We start from the raw sequence: 20315 nt of genomic DNA, 5'->3' as shown, positions 1-20315 counted from the left end.
TTTGCATTTGTGGTAAGCAAAACCACCTTGATTGAAGGGAAATTTTCTGGGACTGTGGTATCATCCCCTTAAAAACCTAAGCTGTCTTAGGAACCTTTCCCTTTCAGAATACATTTACGTGCTGGAATTCTTACACCTGAGGGCTGTGCCCTTAGCCACGAGACGTGAGCGCTGGGAGAGGTGTAGGCTGGGTGTGGCCCAGTGCTGGTAAATGCTGCCTGGGACAAGGAGGTGGTGCTGGAAAAAGAGTTTTTGAAGGACTTCAGTCAGTGTTTTACACGGAAGTGAAAGGCAGAGAGGGACACTAGGAAGACCTCCAAGTCTTTTAAGAATTTGCTTCTATTTCGCTAGCTCTTCAATGCACAAATACATACAAACAAGAGGGGGCGCCCTAGTTTGAGGGCTGCTGTGGTATATAACCATTGAAGTGGGCTTCTGTGGGGGTTTTAAAGGCCCCTTCTCTGGCATCTTCTAAAACACAGATCTGTCTGGGAGGCACTGGGCTTGCTACCTCTTGCCAAGAGCCAGGGCAGAGCGAGGGGAGTGGACATGACCTCCCTTCTCAGGTCCTGGCCACGCCCTCGGGAAAGCATTCCTGGTGTGCTCTGGCTGGGATCTGAAATATTATTAAATGCCTTAAGGAGAAGATGGTTTTGATTTGTCTATTTTGGCCTTCAAAATGGCATGGTGGCTGTTGTGTGCTTTGGTGAAGGAAAGCAGGAAAGCAGCCTCTTCCCCTGAGTGAAAGACAGGATTTTCCAGATAAAACTGATGATCATTCTATCAAGTCTTCACTTGTTCCTACCATCTGTCAGTAGCTGATATTATAGGGAAAAAAAAGAAAAAAATCTTCGCCTTCTATAATGACCCCAGCCCGTTGCCGTTGACTCGGGGGTGAGGGGAATGCAATCTATGGGGGGAAAATCTCCCCTCCTTTCTGTCAGCACATGTGTATCAAATATACATTGCTAAAGGGAACAGGGCTAGAGAACAAACCCAGGAGCTTAACATTTGGACATGGTTCTCCGCTTGAGAGCCGGGTGCCATCTCCTGCTTCCCACGTATGTCCAGTGCCGGGAGACCTCAAGCCCTTCCCGTGGGTGTCTGAGGCCTGGCTTTTGGGGAGGGGGCTTGCTTTATGCTTTTGGAACCAACACAACACACCCTGCCTGCAAAGCATCGTGGGCTTGAGCTGTCCAGAAGAAATTGCCGCTTGTATCCCTGTTTTTAATCATTTCTCTACCTTTATTGGTATTCAGAGCTCACAGTTTTCTGGTTACTGTCAGCCTGGGCTTTCATCCATTTTAAAGAGCTATTTTTCCTCTTGCTGTTGACGATGATGGTATAGAGACAGATGGCGTAAGTGCTTATGAAGGTCCTTTTTTATTTCTCCAGGACCTGACAGTTCACTTGCAGACATACATTATTTCCACATGCTCAGGTTAGGTGGCCCAGGTTCCTCTGCTTCCCGTCGCCAGCTGCCCCTCCAGGCCTCGCCATGCAGATGGCGACACCTGTAGGTCACGCGTGGAACTGCAGGGATGCGCCTGCTCAGCAGAATGGGACCTGGGTTTTAAGTGGGGGTGAGGATGCTGATCCCCTTGTAAAGGGAGCTGGCTTATCCAGGATTTTCCTAATCATTTCTCCTTCCACCACGCTGTTATATGCTGTTAATGAATGAGTCACAAATGATAATATTAAACCTAGGAACTCAAGAAGAAGACTTGATTTGTAAATCTTGAAAAAAAAAAAGGGGAGATAAGCAGAATAAGTTCCTGAAATAACCTCTGTCATTTATCCTCTCATTGGAAATCAGCTGCCTTCATTTTCTGCTTGCAGCAGGGCAGGGAGGGAAGGAAGCACAGGCCCGGTGGGCTCGTAGAATATCCCAGGAATATTCACAGAGCACCGTGTGGTTTCCTTGCTCGTCGCATCAGTGAGATGCTTCTTCTTTACAGTGTCTATCTTCTCAAAACATGTGTTGGGAAAGGCTCAAAGAACTGGGGTCAGTGCCGGGTGACCATGAGTTTTTAACTCTCTGCTCCAATAGCTGCGGGCCACATAATATGCTGGCCTTGGCGATGGCCTCCCCGCGGGTAAATTCCTTCCCTTCTCTGCCAAGTGGCACCTTCAGACAGTGTTCATCACGTTAGGGTGATCTCTAGTTTGTAGGTGTCAGACTGTCTCCATTTAAGGTGAACGTGTTTGTGCGCTAGAGAGGAGGGGCCGCTGAGCTACCTCTTTGTCTATTTTAAGAGACCTAGCTAATTTGTGTAGACTCGATTTAATAATATTGATTGACTGAATGCTGGGATCACCATTCATAGATGAATTTTATAATTACAGTGTTGAACAATTTTATTAAAAGCCTAAAAATGTGCATGGAACCTCCTACCTGGACATAATTAAGATAGAACACATATCATGCTGTGTAACTTGCTTGTTATTACTCTACAAACACTTATATATGTTTTCTCTGCTAAATGATGTATGGTGTTAATATGAGGCTGTATATCTGATTGACTTCAAGCTATGATTGTCTTATTTTTTCCATGTTTGAACTAAAGGTAGGGTGGGGAGACTTGATGTTAACTTTACTATGCAGTGAGACAAAAAGGAGACAAATTATATCTGGAGTCCTTAGTGGGAGATGGAAATAAGCAGTAACTTATTTCATCCCTGTTTCCAGTGACCACATCATAAACCCCCTACTGGGTGGTCATGAAGAAAGAACATTCCCTGACCTAGTTCAGCTTTCCCAGTCCTTGGACCTCCATCCATCATCCCTTCTGGAAGAGTTAGGAGAATCTGACTGATCTTAGACAGTTTGTAAAACATTCAAGGAAGAAAGTTATCTATCAGATTTTCCTTTATTCCTTGAATGTTTTAGGAACCATCTGAGATCACTTTACTTTGTACTCCTTTTAACTTCCTTTGTGAGATAAAATTTAGAGGCTATTTTCTGGAGGGTCAGGGAGGGCATGACTCTTTGAAATACTGAAAAGTAGAATTGGGGGTTGGAGAGACCTCTGGTGGTGTTAGAGCCCCAATCCATGGTTCTACATTGGACCCCAATACCTGGTCCCTGCTGGGTCTGATCTAGTGACAGATGTGGGCATCCCTGCTCTCAGACCTCTGCACCTGGGAAGGCACGCTCTCTAAATCTCCTAATAATTTCATCCTTACGAAAATGACTTTCACCTTGGTTTGTCTACTTTATTCATTCATTTAACCTGTTCTTACTGAATGCATGTTTTGGATAATGATCCAAGTGCCAGGAGAGCAAGAGACAAGTGTCTTCCTTTTTTTCCCTCAGCATCTGGAATATCTTATCCTCTTCTAACCCACTTGGGCAGATGGCATTTCACTTCATAATTAACCTAGTGTTAGCAATAGTCATTCTTCTTCCTTCACTATAGCACTGTGTGCTCAGCTGAAGAGACATTTCCTGGGTTAGTTTTAAAGCAGGAGTGAGTAAAGAATGGAACGACTTCAAAATGAAAGTGTGTGACTCTGTTATAAATTTTTATCCTTCTCTCTGCAAATCTTGCTTCCCACCACTGCCTACTGGCATGCCCACAAGATGCCATTTGGTTTCTAGAACTATTTACACTGCTGAAATCATGTCACTGATACTCTGTGACTCTTCAGAACGTGAATGCAAACAACTCCCGCCACAGTCTGACACATGCATGGTCACTGCAAGCCCTATGCGGGTCAGTGATTGGGGCTGGTCTAGGCCAATGCCAGGACGCTCTGGGGATGGAGCTAGGCAAGAAGTGAACATGTGGCTACTTTTTTGCATTTTTAAGTGTAAAAGACTTGCGTGCAACTTTAGGGATGCACATGGAGCTATTGCTTTAGCAGCATTTTTCAGTTAGGAAAGCTCAAGTGAAGCAGTCAGAATCCATCTGGAAATACCTAATGGCCACACGTCTGGAGCAAGTCACAACCTCACACCAACTGTTTATCCAGAAGGAAAATCACTGTTCGTCACCCAAACTTCAGTATATCCTTAGTGCAGTCAGCCTCTCAGGGGTCACAGGGAAGAGAGAAGGGACAGTGTCATTCAGAGTCATTGATATCTATGTTTTGTGATTGGTAAGTCTTTGGAACAGGGGCCAAGAGTGCTACTTTCTATTTTTAATCCTTGACATTTTTGTTTTTCTTCTATTTCAGAAGAAGCCATTGAAGATGTTGAAGGACCCAGTGAAACAGCTGCTGATCCAGAGGAGCTTGCTAAGGACCAAGAGAGTGGAGGCGAGAAAGACCAGAGCAAGTGGACAGGTAGTGTGCATGGCCGCCCTGAAGCCTTCCGATATTTCCTCCCCTGGAAGGATGAGGCTGACAAGCCGGGGAACAGATACCTCCTTAATCCACCCAGAAAAACCGTGTTGGCTTTGGGCAAGTGGGAGAAGGATTTTGTTTTGCTTTTTTAAGTGGTCACCTTCATTCTCCTTTATTATATCATATTAAAGAACGTTCAAGCTTTGTAAGTGGCCCCAAAGCCAACTTGTTTATTGAGCATCTGGGTATCAGGCTCTGCGCTGGGGCATCTGGGTTTTTGAGGTAACATTTCTTTGCTAGCTCCTCAGTGTTGTTCATTCCTTCCTCTCTTGAAGGTCCAGTTCTCTATGCCACCTGCTCCCAAGGCCAGCAGAGGGATTTGTTATGTGGAATTTGATCAGGGTCACCTGTGATTGTCAGCTTCAAGCTGCTCTAAGAGAGTCAGCAGTGAAGGGTGGTCTTTGTCCTGCATTTGAGGGCCTGGGCAGGGCCCTGCACAGGTGGTACTGGCCCTGCATATTCTCATGTCCTACCCCTCTCCCAGGGCAAGCACCCACATGCTGAAATCCACCCAAGGGGAGACAGGCAGTGCAGCTAGGTGGGAGGTTGTCTTACCAAAAGAAGAAGAAATCGAAGAAGCCAAGACAGGAAATACTATTAATATTTCTGGAGAAGCTGGTATTGAGAGAAGAAATGGCCATTTCTCAAGACAATAAGATTTGTGTATTGAGAGAAGAAGAACCGAGACTAAGACGAACAGCTTAGCTTTTTTGCAGAGGAGCAAAGTCACTTCTGAGAAGTGTTATGGGGACAGATAAGTCTCCCAGAAACTACCACAATAATAAGAGGAAATGATATGACAAACAACAAAAGTTATTTTATTTGGTCAACCTAATTCTTACTACCATTATTAATATTATAAAACTTTGGTATTCTTGGGGAAATATGTACCTTCTGGAGTCTGTATTGGTTGTGACTTTGTTACTTTTCCAGGCACAACTGTTCTTAAATCATGCTCAGTGCTGGCCTTCACTGTTTAAACAAGATATAGAATCTTGGAGAAAGGCCAGAGGAGAGCAGTGAAAATGACTGAAGGCTGAGAAATACCGCCTCTGCGAAGAAGAATCTGGGGTTATTCAGCCTAGAACAGAGAAATTCAAGAGGCAGCGTAATAGCTCCCAAGTATCAGGAGGGATACAGCAGAGTAGGCGCGCCACGGCTCAGTGTTCCCTGGAGACAGAGACGGGCCGTCACTGCAGCAGAATGAATGGATGGGCACACCAGGTAGACTTTGCTGTTCATGCGGCTTAGTGTCCCCTTCCAAACTGGCCTCTGTGCTGTCCAGAGGCCTGTACTCCAGATAACACCAAGGGCTAAGGTCAAAGACTCCAGGAGGATTTGTAAGGTAGGACTAGGGAATAGAGGGTGGACATCTGTGCTCAGAGGCCCTGAATCTGGTGGGGAAGTGTCCTTTTGCAGTGCTTTGCCTAGACCAAGATCCCAGCGTATACTGTAATATTAAGGTGAGATCTAAACAAACAGTTCAGGTGGCTGTTAAACATATTGCCAGGTGAGCTATGGAAAAGGTTTTCACAAACATAGGTTGAAGACCTGGTGACCTTCTAGGCCATCTGTCTTTTGTTGTCACAATTTGGATACTTGATTTCTAATCCTGACTCTGCCACTTATTATGTGACCTTGCTCAAGGCACCTTAACATTTCTGTGCCTCACTTTCCTCACATGAGGCAGGGATTAAAAATAGTATCCACTTCTGTAGGATTGGTGTGAGGATTATTTGAATATAGGAAGCTCAGAACAGTGCCTGGCATATAGTAAGCTCTATATAAGTAGTTTGTTTATTTAATTGTTTAGTTAAATAAGATGAAGAAAACCAGTAGCAGTTTCTGTTTGGGTCCTCCATTTGGATGTAAAACTGTTGCTAGGCAGCATGTGGCTTTTGGAAATTTGGGGAAGCTAAGCATGGAGCAACATACAAGGATTTAGTGGGATCATTCAAATAATATTTAATGCATATGTTTCCTGCATTCTTCATGCTGAGGGCACTATGAAAACAATAAAAAGTAGCCACCATTTGCAAAGCTCCTACTGTGTGCACTGCCCTGTGCTGGGCACTTTATAAGTGCTTCACTAATCCTTACAACCAGTTTAGGGCAGGCTTTGTTGAGGGCAGTTCAATTAAATCTTATTCAGAGTGTTTATGATTCAGTGGGAGTGTGTCTTCATCGTGCTAGGCGACCAGGAGACGACTAAAAGATGTAAAATGAGCACCATAAAAAATGAATGTCCTTAATAAGGTTCCACTTTCTCATGCATTCATTCAAGCAACAGGCTTACTTAATCTTTACCTCTAAAAGACAGAAAGAATATGAATGAATGAGTAACTCAGAAGTGCGCCTTGCCAGTTATGCAGTAGTAAAGAGAGAAGGGAAAATTCTTCCCTGACTCCTACAAATGATCCTCTTTTGACCCAAAGCATAATTTTGTCTATAGCATCTGAGTGTGTAATGACAGGCTTTATTAAGGTACTTGGGCAGATTTGATCTTGGAATCGATATAGGTGCCAGCAACCTTTTCTGAGCTTTCTTTTGGATCCTTAGTGTTTTATAAAAAGTATCTCTGTTTGTTCCATTTACTCCCTAAATTGAGCTGTTCCTATCTGATTAAATGTGATGGGGAGTGCTTCCTCCTGGCAAATAAATAAATAGTGATTTCACAATTTGTTATGTTGATTAGTGGCTGCTCATGATGCAGATTAATAATATTTCAAATGGGCCTGGAAAATCAGCATTTTCTCAGCTATTGATTATGTAGTTTGGGGGTTTGTGCAGGAATGGATAATCTCTACTAAAAATTTTTAGCTATTTATGTTTATGTCGGAATGGGACTCCTGATTTCCTTTGTAGGTGTCCCTCTTTGGGATTCTTTTATTTAGATGTCAGGTCTTTTACACTGGGTGGCAGCAAGACAAGAAGATCGCGATCTGAATCATGGCAGGGCCAATTCCCCAAGCAGTGGCTGAGCCCCTGCGCTGTGCAGGGCACCAGGGTAGAGTTCCACTGATGACAAGTTTGGAGAGATTATAGGACTTGCCTTCAGGGAATGCAACGCTCTCCTGGGGATTTCAGGAATGCCCATGAGTCATAAGAATAATATTACTATAGATGAGTGCTATCCAATGAAAATTTCTGTATTGACAGAAATGTTCTGCATCTGTACTGTACAGTACAGTAGCCACTAGCCACATATGGCTGTTGGGCACTTAATATGTGGCTAGTACCACTGAGGAACTGAACTTTCAATTTTATTTAACTTTAATGAATTTAAGTGGGAATAGCCACATATGTAGCTATAGATACTCAGAAGGAACAAAACTAACCTGGAAAGAATGCATGACAAGTATAGTAACTTTCCAGTTGTTAAAAAGGCTGCCTTAAGCTCTAACTCTGTTGTAGGCTCTGTTCTAGAGCTTCACACCTGCCCTTCCCAACAGGCGTGTCTTCAGTGGCTGACAAGCACTGCTCCCCATGGCCCTTGGTTTGGCCAGTGGGGCTGGGAGGTCACTGATGCAAGGGTCAGTTGCAGCTTCATCTGTTTATTCCAATTTGCCATCATATTCTGTGTGCCATGATGTGGGAAAAAATGCTGCGCAACACTGCTTTATGTACATTATCTCATTTGATTCTCACTCCTACTCTTTGAAACAGATACTATAAATAACTGCTGTCTCACCCCACCATCTTGCAGATAAGGAAACTGAGCCCTGGAGAGCTCAAGCAAGCTGCCAAAAGGTATACAGACAGGTTCAGATTTGCATACTGGCTTTGCCACTTAGTCTAATTTAGGGCACAGCCCAAGCTCTTACCAGTAAGCTTTACCACCTCTCAGAGAATGAACGTTTTCAGTCAGATCATTTGATCTGTTTTCATCTGTAGTTTTCATCTGTCCTTAAGTTTTACAGTGATGACAGTAACACAGTAGCCACTTGTGTGTTCAAAATGAATTATCAACCATGAATGTATCCTGGAGTGAGCCAGTGTTGTGCTCAGTCTGAAAGCTGGCTGGTGACATGGAAAGAATGCTCTAGCTTTGGAGTCAGGAAGCCCACCAGCTAGCAAAAGACCTTGGTGGAGGTACTTGGTCTCTTGAAGCCTCAGGTGCCTCGTCTGTGAAACATGGACAAGTGATACCACTGGCCCCAGCCACCTGAGGTTTCCAAGATGGCGAGTGGTAGCACATGTACAGGCCTTTAGTAAACAGGGGGTCACATCCAGTCAAGGCAAGCATGAAGCACTCTCATGGGCTCACAAAGGGTATAAGAATGTTCTTAGAAGCAAAGCCTCTTCCTTAATGTACAGCCATTGCCACTGTCCAACTTGGTGGTTTTCTCTTTTGAAAGTGACCCCTTGTTTCTCTTTTACCAGAATGGATTTGAATATGTGTGTTCTAGGCTGAGGAGCCCCCACTGTCAGCAACTGAGCAATGATTAATGCAATGATTATCCAATTAATCATTAATTATAATAAATTAAGTGATATACAATTGATGTGATGCTTTATCACCGATAATTAGGGGGGGAAATGAACTCCTGGCAAAGAATCATAGTGAGATGGTTATTTATAAATATCCTGTAGCTACCATGGTTTCTACCCATAGAGCACCAGGCCGAGTCTTGTTAAGGTAATTTGGGACAGGCTGACCGGGGGTATTGGTGCTTTTAAAAAATATGGGGTGGGGTGGGGGCAGGGACAACATAGCTCAACTCAAAATGACACCATGATAATGCTTCAAAAATCCCTAACTGATGTTCATGTTTATATTTTTTGTGAAATTTTGAGTTAGAATTATAGTTTGAGTGTTTGCCTTTTTCTAGAGGAATGGCCTGAAGGGATTTTACTTTAATTTTTTTCAATTCATGATGCTCACCTAACACAGAGCAATTAGTGCAGTGGAGCGTCCCCGATTTGAATCTATGGAAGGCTGCTATTAAAGGAGGTATTAATGGGCTGGCAAGGTCTGGGCGACTGTTCGAAAAAAGTATGTTTGTGGAATATGGTGCTGGCAGGCATGATTTCAATCGGATTTGACATGTTTAACATAAATGTATAGTGCATGGCCCTTGCTGCATATGAATAATTCCTACAGACCTACTGCCTTTCTAATTACTGAGGTTGAAAAAAAGCAGGTCAGGCACATCCTGGTGGAAATCTATTACCAGCCCTCCCCCTGTTCTCCCCGTTGTTTACAGCTTTGTATAAATAGAGGTGCCTTTGTATGGGGAACTTGGTGCCTGAAATGTAATCTGTGACAGAGAATGGAAAGGGGCTGAAAAAAATACTTTTTTTTTTTTAATTGAGTCTATAAAGATAAAAGAAAGCATGTGCCAAGAGGAAACATTATGTATTAGAAAAAGCACTGGGCTAGTAGGAATCAGAAGCCCTGGATTAGAGGCCCAGCCTGCCACTAAGGAGACCAGAATGACTTTAGGTCTCTGGACTTCAGTTAACAAAATCTGTATAATGGCAGGTTGGCCCACATGGGTTCTTGCAATCTAGAACTCCATAAAAATACAATTGGAGGGACAGCTATAGGATAGCATCTTACAGAATATTAAGTACTAAAGTCAGAATGCTGGTAACTTTTAAACATTTCCCTAGTCTAATGGTTGCTTAACATAGATAGCACGGATCAGAAGCCTGCATAAAAGGTTCAAAGAGGCTTTTCCATGAAGGTCAGACAGCACCAAGCCCACTTTTCTTGGTCGGGTTTCAGAGCACCACATGCCCTTACCTAGTTCTGCATTATCAGAGCCAGTGTGATGAGCATATCAGTGGAGGAGTCCTTCGAGACTCACGTGGGTGCCTTCGAATGGCCACCCACATCCCAGCCCTGTTGGCTGGAAACCAGGCTGCTCACCACCACCACACCCCTACAGAAATCATCTTGGCCTAACTCTGTATCCTTCCAGCACTTGGTTCCATCTCTCCTCCACCTCATCTAAAAGTAAATTCGTCTTCGCAGTAGGGTGTGTGTGAGGGAACGCTGGGAACCTAGCTCGCAGGACCCCTTTGTGGTTTACGTTTCTGCCAGTGAAACCATTTTTTGGTTTTATGTTTTCACACACAGATGGGAATTGTGTAGCTATGTCAACTTTTCCAGAGTCCGCTCGCTTCCCCTTCTCCTGCTCCCCAGGCCATTTTCAGTATAACTTGGCTGCTTAAAGTCACTGCAGGCAGAATTCTATCTCACAATTGAAAACAAACCAGGAACTATTTTTATGTTGGGAAGTAAAAATAGATATAGGGTGTGGTGTATATCTGGACTTGTGTGAATTCCAGTAATTCAAAGGTCTTAGCTTTGAGAATTTATACTGTAAGTCATAAGACAGATAGAGACCATATCAATTGACGAATATTTAAATATTTTTTGCGTAGACACCTAAGGCAGAGACAGGACATGCAAAAAAAGCAACTCACCTTCTAGGAGAGGTGTCATATGTAATCACATAATTATGGCACAGTGTAATGAGAATTATTAAGGTATAGATAAAGGACAGTGAAAATGTATATTAAGGAGCAAATCATTGTTCATCACTACAGAAAATACCTTACGGATTTGCATGCTATTCTTACAGAGTGACCATGTTAATTTTCTCTGCTTTGTTCCAGTTTTAGCTTTTGTGCTGATGGGAAAGCACCTCTGTTACTAGAATCATGATCGTGATTTTTGAAAAATACCATGGTGCCTTTCTCATGGAGATATCAGAGCACTTTTATTAGGCTCTCATATTCTTCTTGCGTCCAATATAATCTTTACTTTTTTAGCCTAGAGAACTATGATCCATAGATTGGGGATTTCCGGGTGTTAGAGTTGTGATCAAACCCCAATTTGCCTTTTGGGTCAAAGATATATTCCCCACATCATAAAGCTAAAGAACATCTAACATTGTCACTTTCTCTTATGATATGAAGACTGGAGAACTTGAAAATTCCTCATTTCTCTAGTTGTCTAGTTCTCTAGTTGTCCAACAGAATTTTCAGCTATTCATTTCAGCTGAAATGAAAAAAAATTCATTGATTTTTGTAATCCCCAGCATCTAGCAAGTACTTAATACTGTGTTGCTGTTTCATTAGCAATCAGTTGGTAAAATAGTATGGCATAAATACTTTCAAGTTCAAGTTATTCTACTTTCTAGTAAGATTGTTTCATCCTGAGATACAGAAAAGACAGACTCAAAGTGTCTGGTGCTTATCCTGAAAACCAGGCGTCTCCCCTCACTGTATGGTTATATGACCCCACCGGGACCCATATTATTTCCCAGATAGGCCTAAAAATGAAAAGCAACAAATGTTTGAGCTTTCACCATGTGCTGGACTCTGTTGTAGGCTTCATATGCCTGATCTCTCACTAGCCTAACAGAAACGTAGACACCCGTTATCCCATTGACACATGAGGAAACTGAAAGCTCAGTGTAGTCAGATACAGTGCTTGAGGTCACACAGCCAAGATCGAAACCAAGGTGTGACCAGCACTACAAACCACTGTGCTTTCTTACTCAGCAAGGGGGGCTGATGCCTTTAGATAAAGAGAACTTGGCCATAGGGAAACAACCTGTGGAAAACATCAGTTCCTGAGGAGTCCCTGCAGGTGCGCTAGAACCACCTCCCCACCCCCTTACACAGAGTGCTCATCCTAGGCCTTTGGAGTGCTGAGGATGAGATGAGTGTGGGAACTCAGTGGAAACTGAGAGAAGCACTGATGTCAGTATTACTCAGTGCAGAGCTTCCCTCACTCTGCTGTACAAAATACCAAGAGATGTTTCCAGTCTTCTTGGTGCTTTTAAAACTGCAGGGGAAGGTGGAGAATCATTCCCATTTTCCAGGCTTGCAGGGGCCTCAGTGATGTCATCTTTCTTCTCTAAGTACAAATTCTAAAAAGAAACCCTTTGTGGATCGTGGGCAAAGTTGATTTGTAAGGTAGCGATAAGTTACGTTCAGCATTTCTTTGTGTCTGTCACCATGCTGGACACACACCCAAATTTTAACTATCTGTTTTCATAAGTTCAGTTTCACTTTTAAAATTTAGTAAGTATCTTAGAAAGATAGATTTGGATTTGGAGAAAAAACCGGAAGAATACCGTTAGATTCCAATCTCTCAGAGTCTATACTGTGTTGGGGCTCAGAGACTCTAACTAACCTAATTAATGTTTGATTCATTGGAGACTGAATGGGCCTCTCTTAATTAACTTTGGCCTGGTCCCAGAATGACTGATGTTACCACTGGTTTTGAGCTGTGTCTTATACCTCTTGATTTTTCCCTCTGTCGATCTGAGGGTCTCTAAGATTGCCTCTTGCTCTGGTATTTCCAAGTCCATGGTTTTCACAGTCCTATAAGAAAGCCAGAGCGAAGCATGGTAAATGCAGACCCCAACGTGTCCCTTGACTGTGGCCACCCATCCTCACAAGACAGATTGGCCCAGCTCAGGAAGCTATGCCTGGGAAGACAGGATGTTCTGGGGGAGCTGACAACAGGCCATAGGCAGGCAGGTTGACTTCATACCTCAAAGTCAGAAATCAGGAGTATTTATTAGGTCCCTAAATCCTGGCATGAGCCAGGCTCATGGTGGCAGCCCAATGTCTAGAAGTTATTAAATAGACCAACACAATTTTTTGACCGGTAGTTCATTCACAAACCTGACACAGAGGGAGCAAGGTATCTTGAAACTAAAGTGCAGCATGGCCTTTTGGGAACTGAGATCAGTGTAGTTAAGCAGCCTTATGCATATTTCAGCGAGGACTTAGTGCAACAGATTGATGTCTCTGATGTAGGGCTTAGCACTTTTTTCTCTCCACAGACCTAGAGGAAGTAGCAGCACCCACCACTCAGCCTCTACCTTGAGGCTTCCAGTGCCAAAGAGGCTGCTTAGTGCGAAAGCAGAGGCCCCACAGCAGAGTGCCTGAACCCTTGCTCCCAGATTGCTGACTTGTGCAAACGGAGGCTACTATGGATCTGTGCATCCTTCCAGGGCCAAAGCAAAGGGGGGGCTTAGGCTGGTGTGGCCTGCAGGTGCCTAGTCCAGGGAAGCCAGCACTAAAAAGATGTTTCCTCTTTCTGCAAGGTGGAAAGAGTCGACACAGGTACTCTAGGACATGTGGAAAGAATGGGATTTCTGTAAACACGGCAGTTTGTCATTATTCTGGATTAAACTGCTAACGGTATATGGAGCTCATTCCTTCTGAATTTCTGGCTTTGAAATGTCTCTGCATTTGTTCCAGAGTGAGCAGATTCCCTGAGGGACAGCCATATTTAATCCTTCACCTTTGGCCTGGGGGAAAACATGTAGGCTTTGAGACCAGGCCTGGCTTTTGTCCCTGAGTTGAGACTAGAGTATCATGTCGTCAGAGTCATTAGAAAGTGGACTGCCGATGCTCGCTGGGCTCTCTCATTTCATTCTAGTTAGATGTGGCTCCTACCACTTACAGAAAGCTTTGGCTCTGACAGCTGTTCTCAAAGTGCAGTCCCTGGACCATCAGCATTACCTGGAAACTTACTGGAAATGCAGATTCTCTCACTCAGACCTACTGAATCATAAACCCTGGGGTGGGGGGGAAGGGGGGCTGCCACCTGTGTTTTAATGAGCCTTCCCCAGGGATTCTGACACACTGTGGAATTTGAGACCCCCAGGATTGAGATCTCAGTGACAAGCATGAGGTTTTGAGATGTATTTCTTCTTTAACTGGACAGTAAGTCCTGAGCCCCTGTTGGGTGAGAGAGGTACTGTGCTTTCCTAAAAGTCGGGGAAGGTGCCTGGAGGAGGCACAGGCCCTGAGTCTTGGTAGATGTGGTCCTGGATAGCAGGATTGGGGTGGGTGGGGGGCAGAGTCAAAATGAAGAGTGAGTGAAGACTTGGAAATCTTTATTATTAATAACACCTAAGAGCTGCTGGATTTTCAAAGTGCTGACCCATCTAGTTCACATTTGAGTTGGAGGAGAAAAATAATTAGCCTTTCCCTGAGTAACTGTTATATGTATCTGCAGTATAACTCAAATATTCTTTGAGATCCTTTTTAGAAACAGTGTCTGATAAGTTGATGAGACCTGCATGCTTTGCCATACCTCTGTAGGCACATTCTACTTTTTTGCTTAGGTGGCTGTACTTCTTTAGAACACTTTCTAGAGATGGATGGGAGTAACATAGCTTGCTGTTCCTGAGAATAGGACTGTGTTTTGAATAGAAGGTTCTTAACCCCACTAGGCTGGATGTTGAGACAGATTCAACACCTTAGGGCAGGGAAGAGACAAGTCCGAACTTCTTTTTAGCCACGGCATGAAGACCACCCCCTGCTGGGTGTACACGTGCATGCCTCTGCTTCACACAAGTACCCCCCACTCCTGATTCCTCTTTGAAACATCTTTAAGTGCTTAGTTGGAGGCAGAAGAGACCATGCATGTTTAAAGACCGAGTTGGCAGCAGAGCACACTCTTTGAAGGAACTGTTGTTTTCTGTATTGGGCGGAAGAAAATTTAGCCAGCTCTCTAGCCACTTACCAAGTGCAGTCGCTCCACAGGAGATGCAAGTAAGAAAGCCCAGCCTGGCCTCTGGGGAAGGAACTGCGAGCAGATGCCAAGAGTAGCTCCACTTTCAGTGACAGTAAGGTCACAATGTCCAGAAGCACAGCTTACCTTCTGGAAACATTGTATTCCTGCTGTCTAGAGGGAGTGTGAAGTCTGGGAGAAGCTGAGGGAGAAGGGCTATGGAAAAAGCACATTGTACCTTTCATTTAATTATAATTATGAGCTCAATGACCATTTTCAGATCTGGTGAAATAGCTATATCTAGTGTGCTGAGGTGCTTAATCCCAGCTCAAACATTGAGTATGGAGGTCTGTGAATTTTTCCCCGTAATCAATGGAGATAGATAAAAGATTGCTGTAAATTTCTGGGGCAGGTGGCAAGCTGGTTTACGGAACACAAGGCGATGAGAACCTCTGGCTTACGGAAAGTAGCATGAATTAATAATCATTTAATTGGCTCCTCCATTATGTTGCTGGTTTGGGAGATGGAAGTTTAGATGGAGGGGCTGTCAGTGGTACTTTAGCTAAGAGTCTGATGGTGAAGTGGGGTTGGCAGCTGCCTTTGGACTCTCCACAAGGATCAAATGTCAGGCAGCATCCCAGGCCATCAGTGGGCTCGCCTCAGGACCCTCGAAAGGAAGAGGATCAGCACTTCGGTGAATACCACCTCCAAGTGCCACTCCACCACGAAGAAATTGGGAAGAAACTTCCCAGCAATGTGGACAGCTCAAAACCTGCCCAAGATCTCCACAAGGGAGGCCCCTGGCCAGAGGAAGGCTGGCCTGCAGCACAGAATGTCCACCGTGCCAACAGCTCCACTGGTGTGTTGAGTGATGAGAAAATGAATTTTGCTCAGGAAACACAGAAACTAATTTTACCAGTACTTTGCTTTTCTTGGAAGACAAGTGGATGTCTCAAAAACGGAATACCTGAAGGTTTCATTGTTTACTTCATTTCCAGTTTTTCTTCAGGTTTATTTTTCTTGAGGCTGCAGCTCCACACTTTACCTGGCTCCAGAGTTGTACAGCCCATGTCACTAGATGAGAAATGAGGCCTGTGTTGGCATTTAAGACCATTGGCATTGCAAGTACAACTCTTCAGTTTTCTGTGGCCATAATTTCAGTGGCTCAGATTTGTAATTTGTTACTGATATATGGGATCCTGTGAGAATTTGTTCTAGGAAGAGTAGTTTTATCAGGTGAAGTCGTAGGGGACTGTGAATGTAGAAAGGCTATGTTTCCACCACACTTGGCCACTTTCTTACCTATTCTTCAAAGTCAGTCACTTCATACATGAAGTTTTTCTAGCCATGTGTTAATTATCCTATATGCTTAGAACATAACAAACCATGTCTTGGCTTGGTGTGATGACTCATGCCTGTAATCCCAGCATGGGAGGCCAAGGCGGGAGGATCACTTGAGCCCAGGAGTTAAAGACCAGCCTGGGCAACATAGCAAGACTCCATCTCTGCAAGAAATTTTAAAAATTAGCTGGCGTGGTGGTACACACCAATAGTCCCAGCTACTCCAGAGGCTGAGGCAAGAGGATCGCTTGAGCCCAGGAGTTCCAGCCTGGGTGACAGAGTGTGACCCTGTCTCTTAAAAAAAATTAGATAGATAGACAATTTCTTGAAAATTGCACACAAAACTTGCATGAATTCAGATCAGCTCTCTCCTCTTGCCTACTCCCTCTACTTAGCATGAGAAGATGGGTAACTTTGTAAATAATTATTTTTAGAGGCCAGGCGCGGTGGCTCACGCCTGTAATCCTAGCACTCTGGGAGGCTGAGGCGGGCGGATTGTTTGAGCTCAGGAGTTCGAAACCAGCCTGAGCAAGAGCGAGACCCCGTCTCTACTAAAAATAGAAAGAAATTAATCGGACAACTAAAAATTAGCTGGGCATGGTGGCGCATGCCTGTAGTCCCAGCTACTCGGGAGGCTGAGGCAGGAGGATCGCTTGAGCCCAGGAGCGTAAGGTTGCTGTGAGCTAGGCTGATGCCACGGCACTCACTCTAGCCCGGGCAAAAGAGTGAGACTCTGCCTCAACAAAAAAAAATAAAATAAAATAATTATTTTTAGAGGTTAAATACTTCCCGAACAAATATGATAAAAATCAAAGGATATGTGGAAGTTGGAGTCTCCATATATAAATGATTTTTCCCCCTAAGGAAGCCGTGCATTGACAACCATGTTTCTCTCTGAAATGAATTTTTTTTGCCTAGAGTGTAATGGAACCTAAGGGAATAGAGTGGAGGAGAATCAGGAATCACGTCTGCCTGTCTCAGTAGCTGTGCTTGTCAGTTTCAGTTGGCCAGCCCATCACAGTGTAAGGAGAAATGGTGGCTCTCAGCCTAGAAAGCCGACTTTGGAATTTTCTGAACTCTGTGGCAGGGACATGCCTCCTTCCTGTGCCTCATGCAAGTTGGGCTGGTCAACCATAACTCCTAACAAGTTGAGCAAGCACTTTTTCACTCCTTATAAAGTTTGTGTGGCAAGGGATCCACAGTTCACATCCTGCTAAGTTTCAGTAGGGGTCTGACCCAGAATTCTGCTGTCACAATATCCCATTTACCTAGCTTTTTGGTGTGTGTCATCTGCATAGCGCATTCACTCCCATGATTTCCCTGCCACATTTTTATCCCCTTTGAAATGCCAGGAGCCCAGCATGTTGCCTATGGAAGATTCATTGAGATTTTACACATATTTTCATATGACATAACTGCCAAAATGAGAAAAATTGCTTTAACCAGCAAAGTAAAAAATACCACCTGATGTTTTGCACAGTAGGGATCCAAATATCAGCTTTTTCGTGGACAGTTGAATTTAAATGCTACACTTTTTGATTACACTATTAAAAATAATACAAGTACATGACAAATTTGGAAAATGGTCCATGATGCCATCACTGAAATACAACAATCCTTTTTTTCTAGTCTTTTTCCTAATTCCTATTTTTTACATAGCTATAACATGGTATAGTGCACATTTTATCCTATTTCTTTTCTGATTTGCATTCCCAATAATTTTTCCCCAGTGCTTCATAGCTATCATTTTTAATGTCTTCTAATACTCAACAGAATGGCTGTACCATTGTTTACTGATACCATGCCCTGTCGTAAGATATCTAGATTGTTTCCAATTCATTTTGTCATTATTATAGAAACCACTACAGGTACTAACTCTTGAAGCTGTTTGGTTTTTCTGTTGCCAGTATAAACCAAAGGTTCCAGGCACCAGTTGTCTAAACAATGTCTTGTCTCAGGAGCACATCTATTTCTGTTTCACTAATGTGACATCATAGCAGGATTAGAGTGACCAGTAATTGATTTTTTTTAATGGTTTTCTATCTTGTGACATCTCTCCTAGAGTTTAAGTTAAAGTTTAGAAAAGCCTTCAAAGCAGAAAACCACAGTACTTTCTCTCTTGATGTTTGTACAGCCTCATTTGCTTATGCCTACAATGTATGCTAGTGACAAAACTGAAGTAGAAATTGATTTTGAGTCTCTGGCCCTGTTGAAGTTGTACAAAGAGAAGCTTGAGAGAACCTCTGACTGTCCGTGATAAAGCTTCCTCTGGCATGTTGATGGAGAACTTGCACAGCTCTTTGCCCATGTACAGAAATTGTGTAAAGACTTTGGGATCATGTCTTGATAGGGATTGACATTTTAATGTCTGAGGTCAAGCAAAGGAAGGACCTGTGTCAGCTGCAGTTAACCTGACTCTTAGGAGCAGTCCCCACGTCACCCAGGGAAACACAATGAGATCGTAACTGGATATTTATAGAATCTGCTATAAGGATGGCATTGCTTTATCTTTAGAGAGAGCTAGTGAGCTGCAGGTGGCTAATGTCCATTTCTAGACAGATTGATCTAATAAAGATGCAGATTGTCCTGGATAGAAGGAGATGAATCTGAAGTTTGTGCACCAGTGGATGCAGTATTTCATGTTACAGCAGGACTGTTGTGTTACTGGGAAGAAAGAAGAATGAGTGAGCAAGTGCTGATTTTATTTTTTAAAACACTTTATAATGGCTCCTTAGCTCAAGCTCACAAAAGAAGCTTTAGAATTCCAGAGCAGTTTGAGTTTAAAAAAAAAAAAAAGGATAATAAAAGTTCCCCTCTCCATGCAGGGGGAAAGAATAGTGGCTTCTGAAACCAGAATTCTCACCTCTGCAACCTCGCCACAATTCATCATGTGTTCAGCATTCAAGGAAGAGGATGGGCTCTTTGGTCCTATGAGGAAACTAATGCCGCACTGGGTTACTGTGTTTGCTTTTCAGTTCTGAGAGAGTGAGATGAGTTGGGTGGTCTCGGCCTCGGTGCTCATTCATCCACACTGCTGAGCAACTGCACAATTGACTCGTTCCATAGCGGGGTGGTGGGCAGATTGAGGGCATTTACAAGGCAGTGTCATAGTCCTTTAAAAGCAGGTGTTGTTTTAGGTCAGACACACTAACAGAAAGATGGAGATGGGTGTTTGGAATAGAATCTGTATCTTGGTTTGCCTCTCCTGGAAGGAGGAGGCAGAGAGTGGCTCTTTTCTACCTATTAATTTAAACTCTGAGCCTAACCTAATGTCTACCAGCTGGGGGTGAAAATAAAGAAGGTAAAGAAATGGCTGTGATGACAATACTTTATCCATCTAAAGTATTATTTGATGCCTCCATCCACCCCTTCTTTAGAATGCATTTGAAGAGTTAATATATAGAAGATACTAGGCAAAAATCAGAATGATGGAGAATAAGGAACCTTCTGGGGGCAGAGGGAGCTTAAGTCCCTGAAACGTTAATTATAGACTCCAGCTGTGGGAGTGTTGAGGCTGCGGCCCATCACACTGCAGGGTCTGAAACCTGCAACGTGCAGTTCTGTAGGATCAGGTCTGAGGGGGGCCAGGAGATGGGAAGTGGGCCATGGGGGAACTGGTTTAGAATGTTACAGCACCTAGTTAATCGGCAGCCAGTCCATCACATTAAATATCCAGCCGTCATGTATTACCTTTCAAGTGAAAATGAATAACTCCCATTAAGAGCAAAATGGGTTTGAAGTCGATTCGAGACAGATTAAAGTACTGTTATGAATGTGTGTGTTGGGAGGAGGAGGGGCCTATGTGTAATATGCTTGTCCTTGTACATTTTAAATAATAGATGTCCTACAAACTTATGTAGACCAGGTTACCAAGATACTGGGGTTAAAGGTCACAAGATGTGCATTCTGGGAAGAGCATCAACTTCCTGGAATATTTCCTGCATTTGGCAATTTTTTTTTCAAAATTATATTGTGGCCTTATGATTTTGATGAATAAAATTGATTTTCTAAAATTGTTTATTAAAGTACACATCTGTAATGACAGCATCTTGGTGTCTATGTCAGAACAAATTTCAAAGCCAAGCATAAAGTAGAAATACATGCTAGATACCTAGACAGGGTGAGACAGAAA

The 20315-nt window shown here is 43.4% G+C and overlaps 1 protein-coding gene across 1 annotated transcript in view; it reads left to right on the top strand.

Moving 5' to 3' along the window:
* ZFHX3 (zinc finger homeobox 3) overlaps nucleotides 1-20315 on the top strand; it is a 229163-nt gene that overhangs the window by 185043 nt on the left and 23805 nt on the right. Inside the window, exon 5 of the mRNA XM_012660616.1 lies at nucleotides 4180-4287. Within this exon, the coding sequence (XP_012516070.1) occupies nucleotides 4180-4287 (108 nt within the window). The remainder of the gene's footprint in view (nucleotides 1-4179; nucleotides 4288-20315) is intronic.

This window comes from Propithecus coquereli, unplaced genomic scaffold (assembly GCF_000956105.1).
Source record: "Propithecus coquereli isolate 6110/MARCELLA unplaced genomic scaffold, Pcoq_1.0 Scaffold67, whole genome shotgun sequence".
Taxonomy (NCBI): Eukaryota; Metazoa; Chordata; class Mammalia; order Primates; family Indriidae; genus Propithecus; species Propithecus coquereli.
Note: the sequence above shows the minus strand (reverse complement) of the source record. Positions and strands in the feature narration are given on the sequence as shown.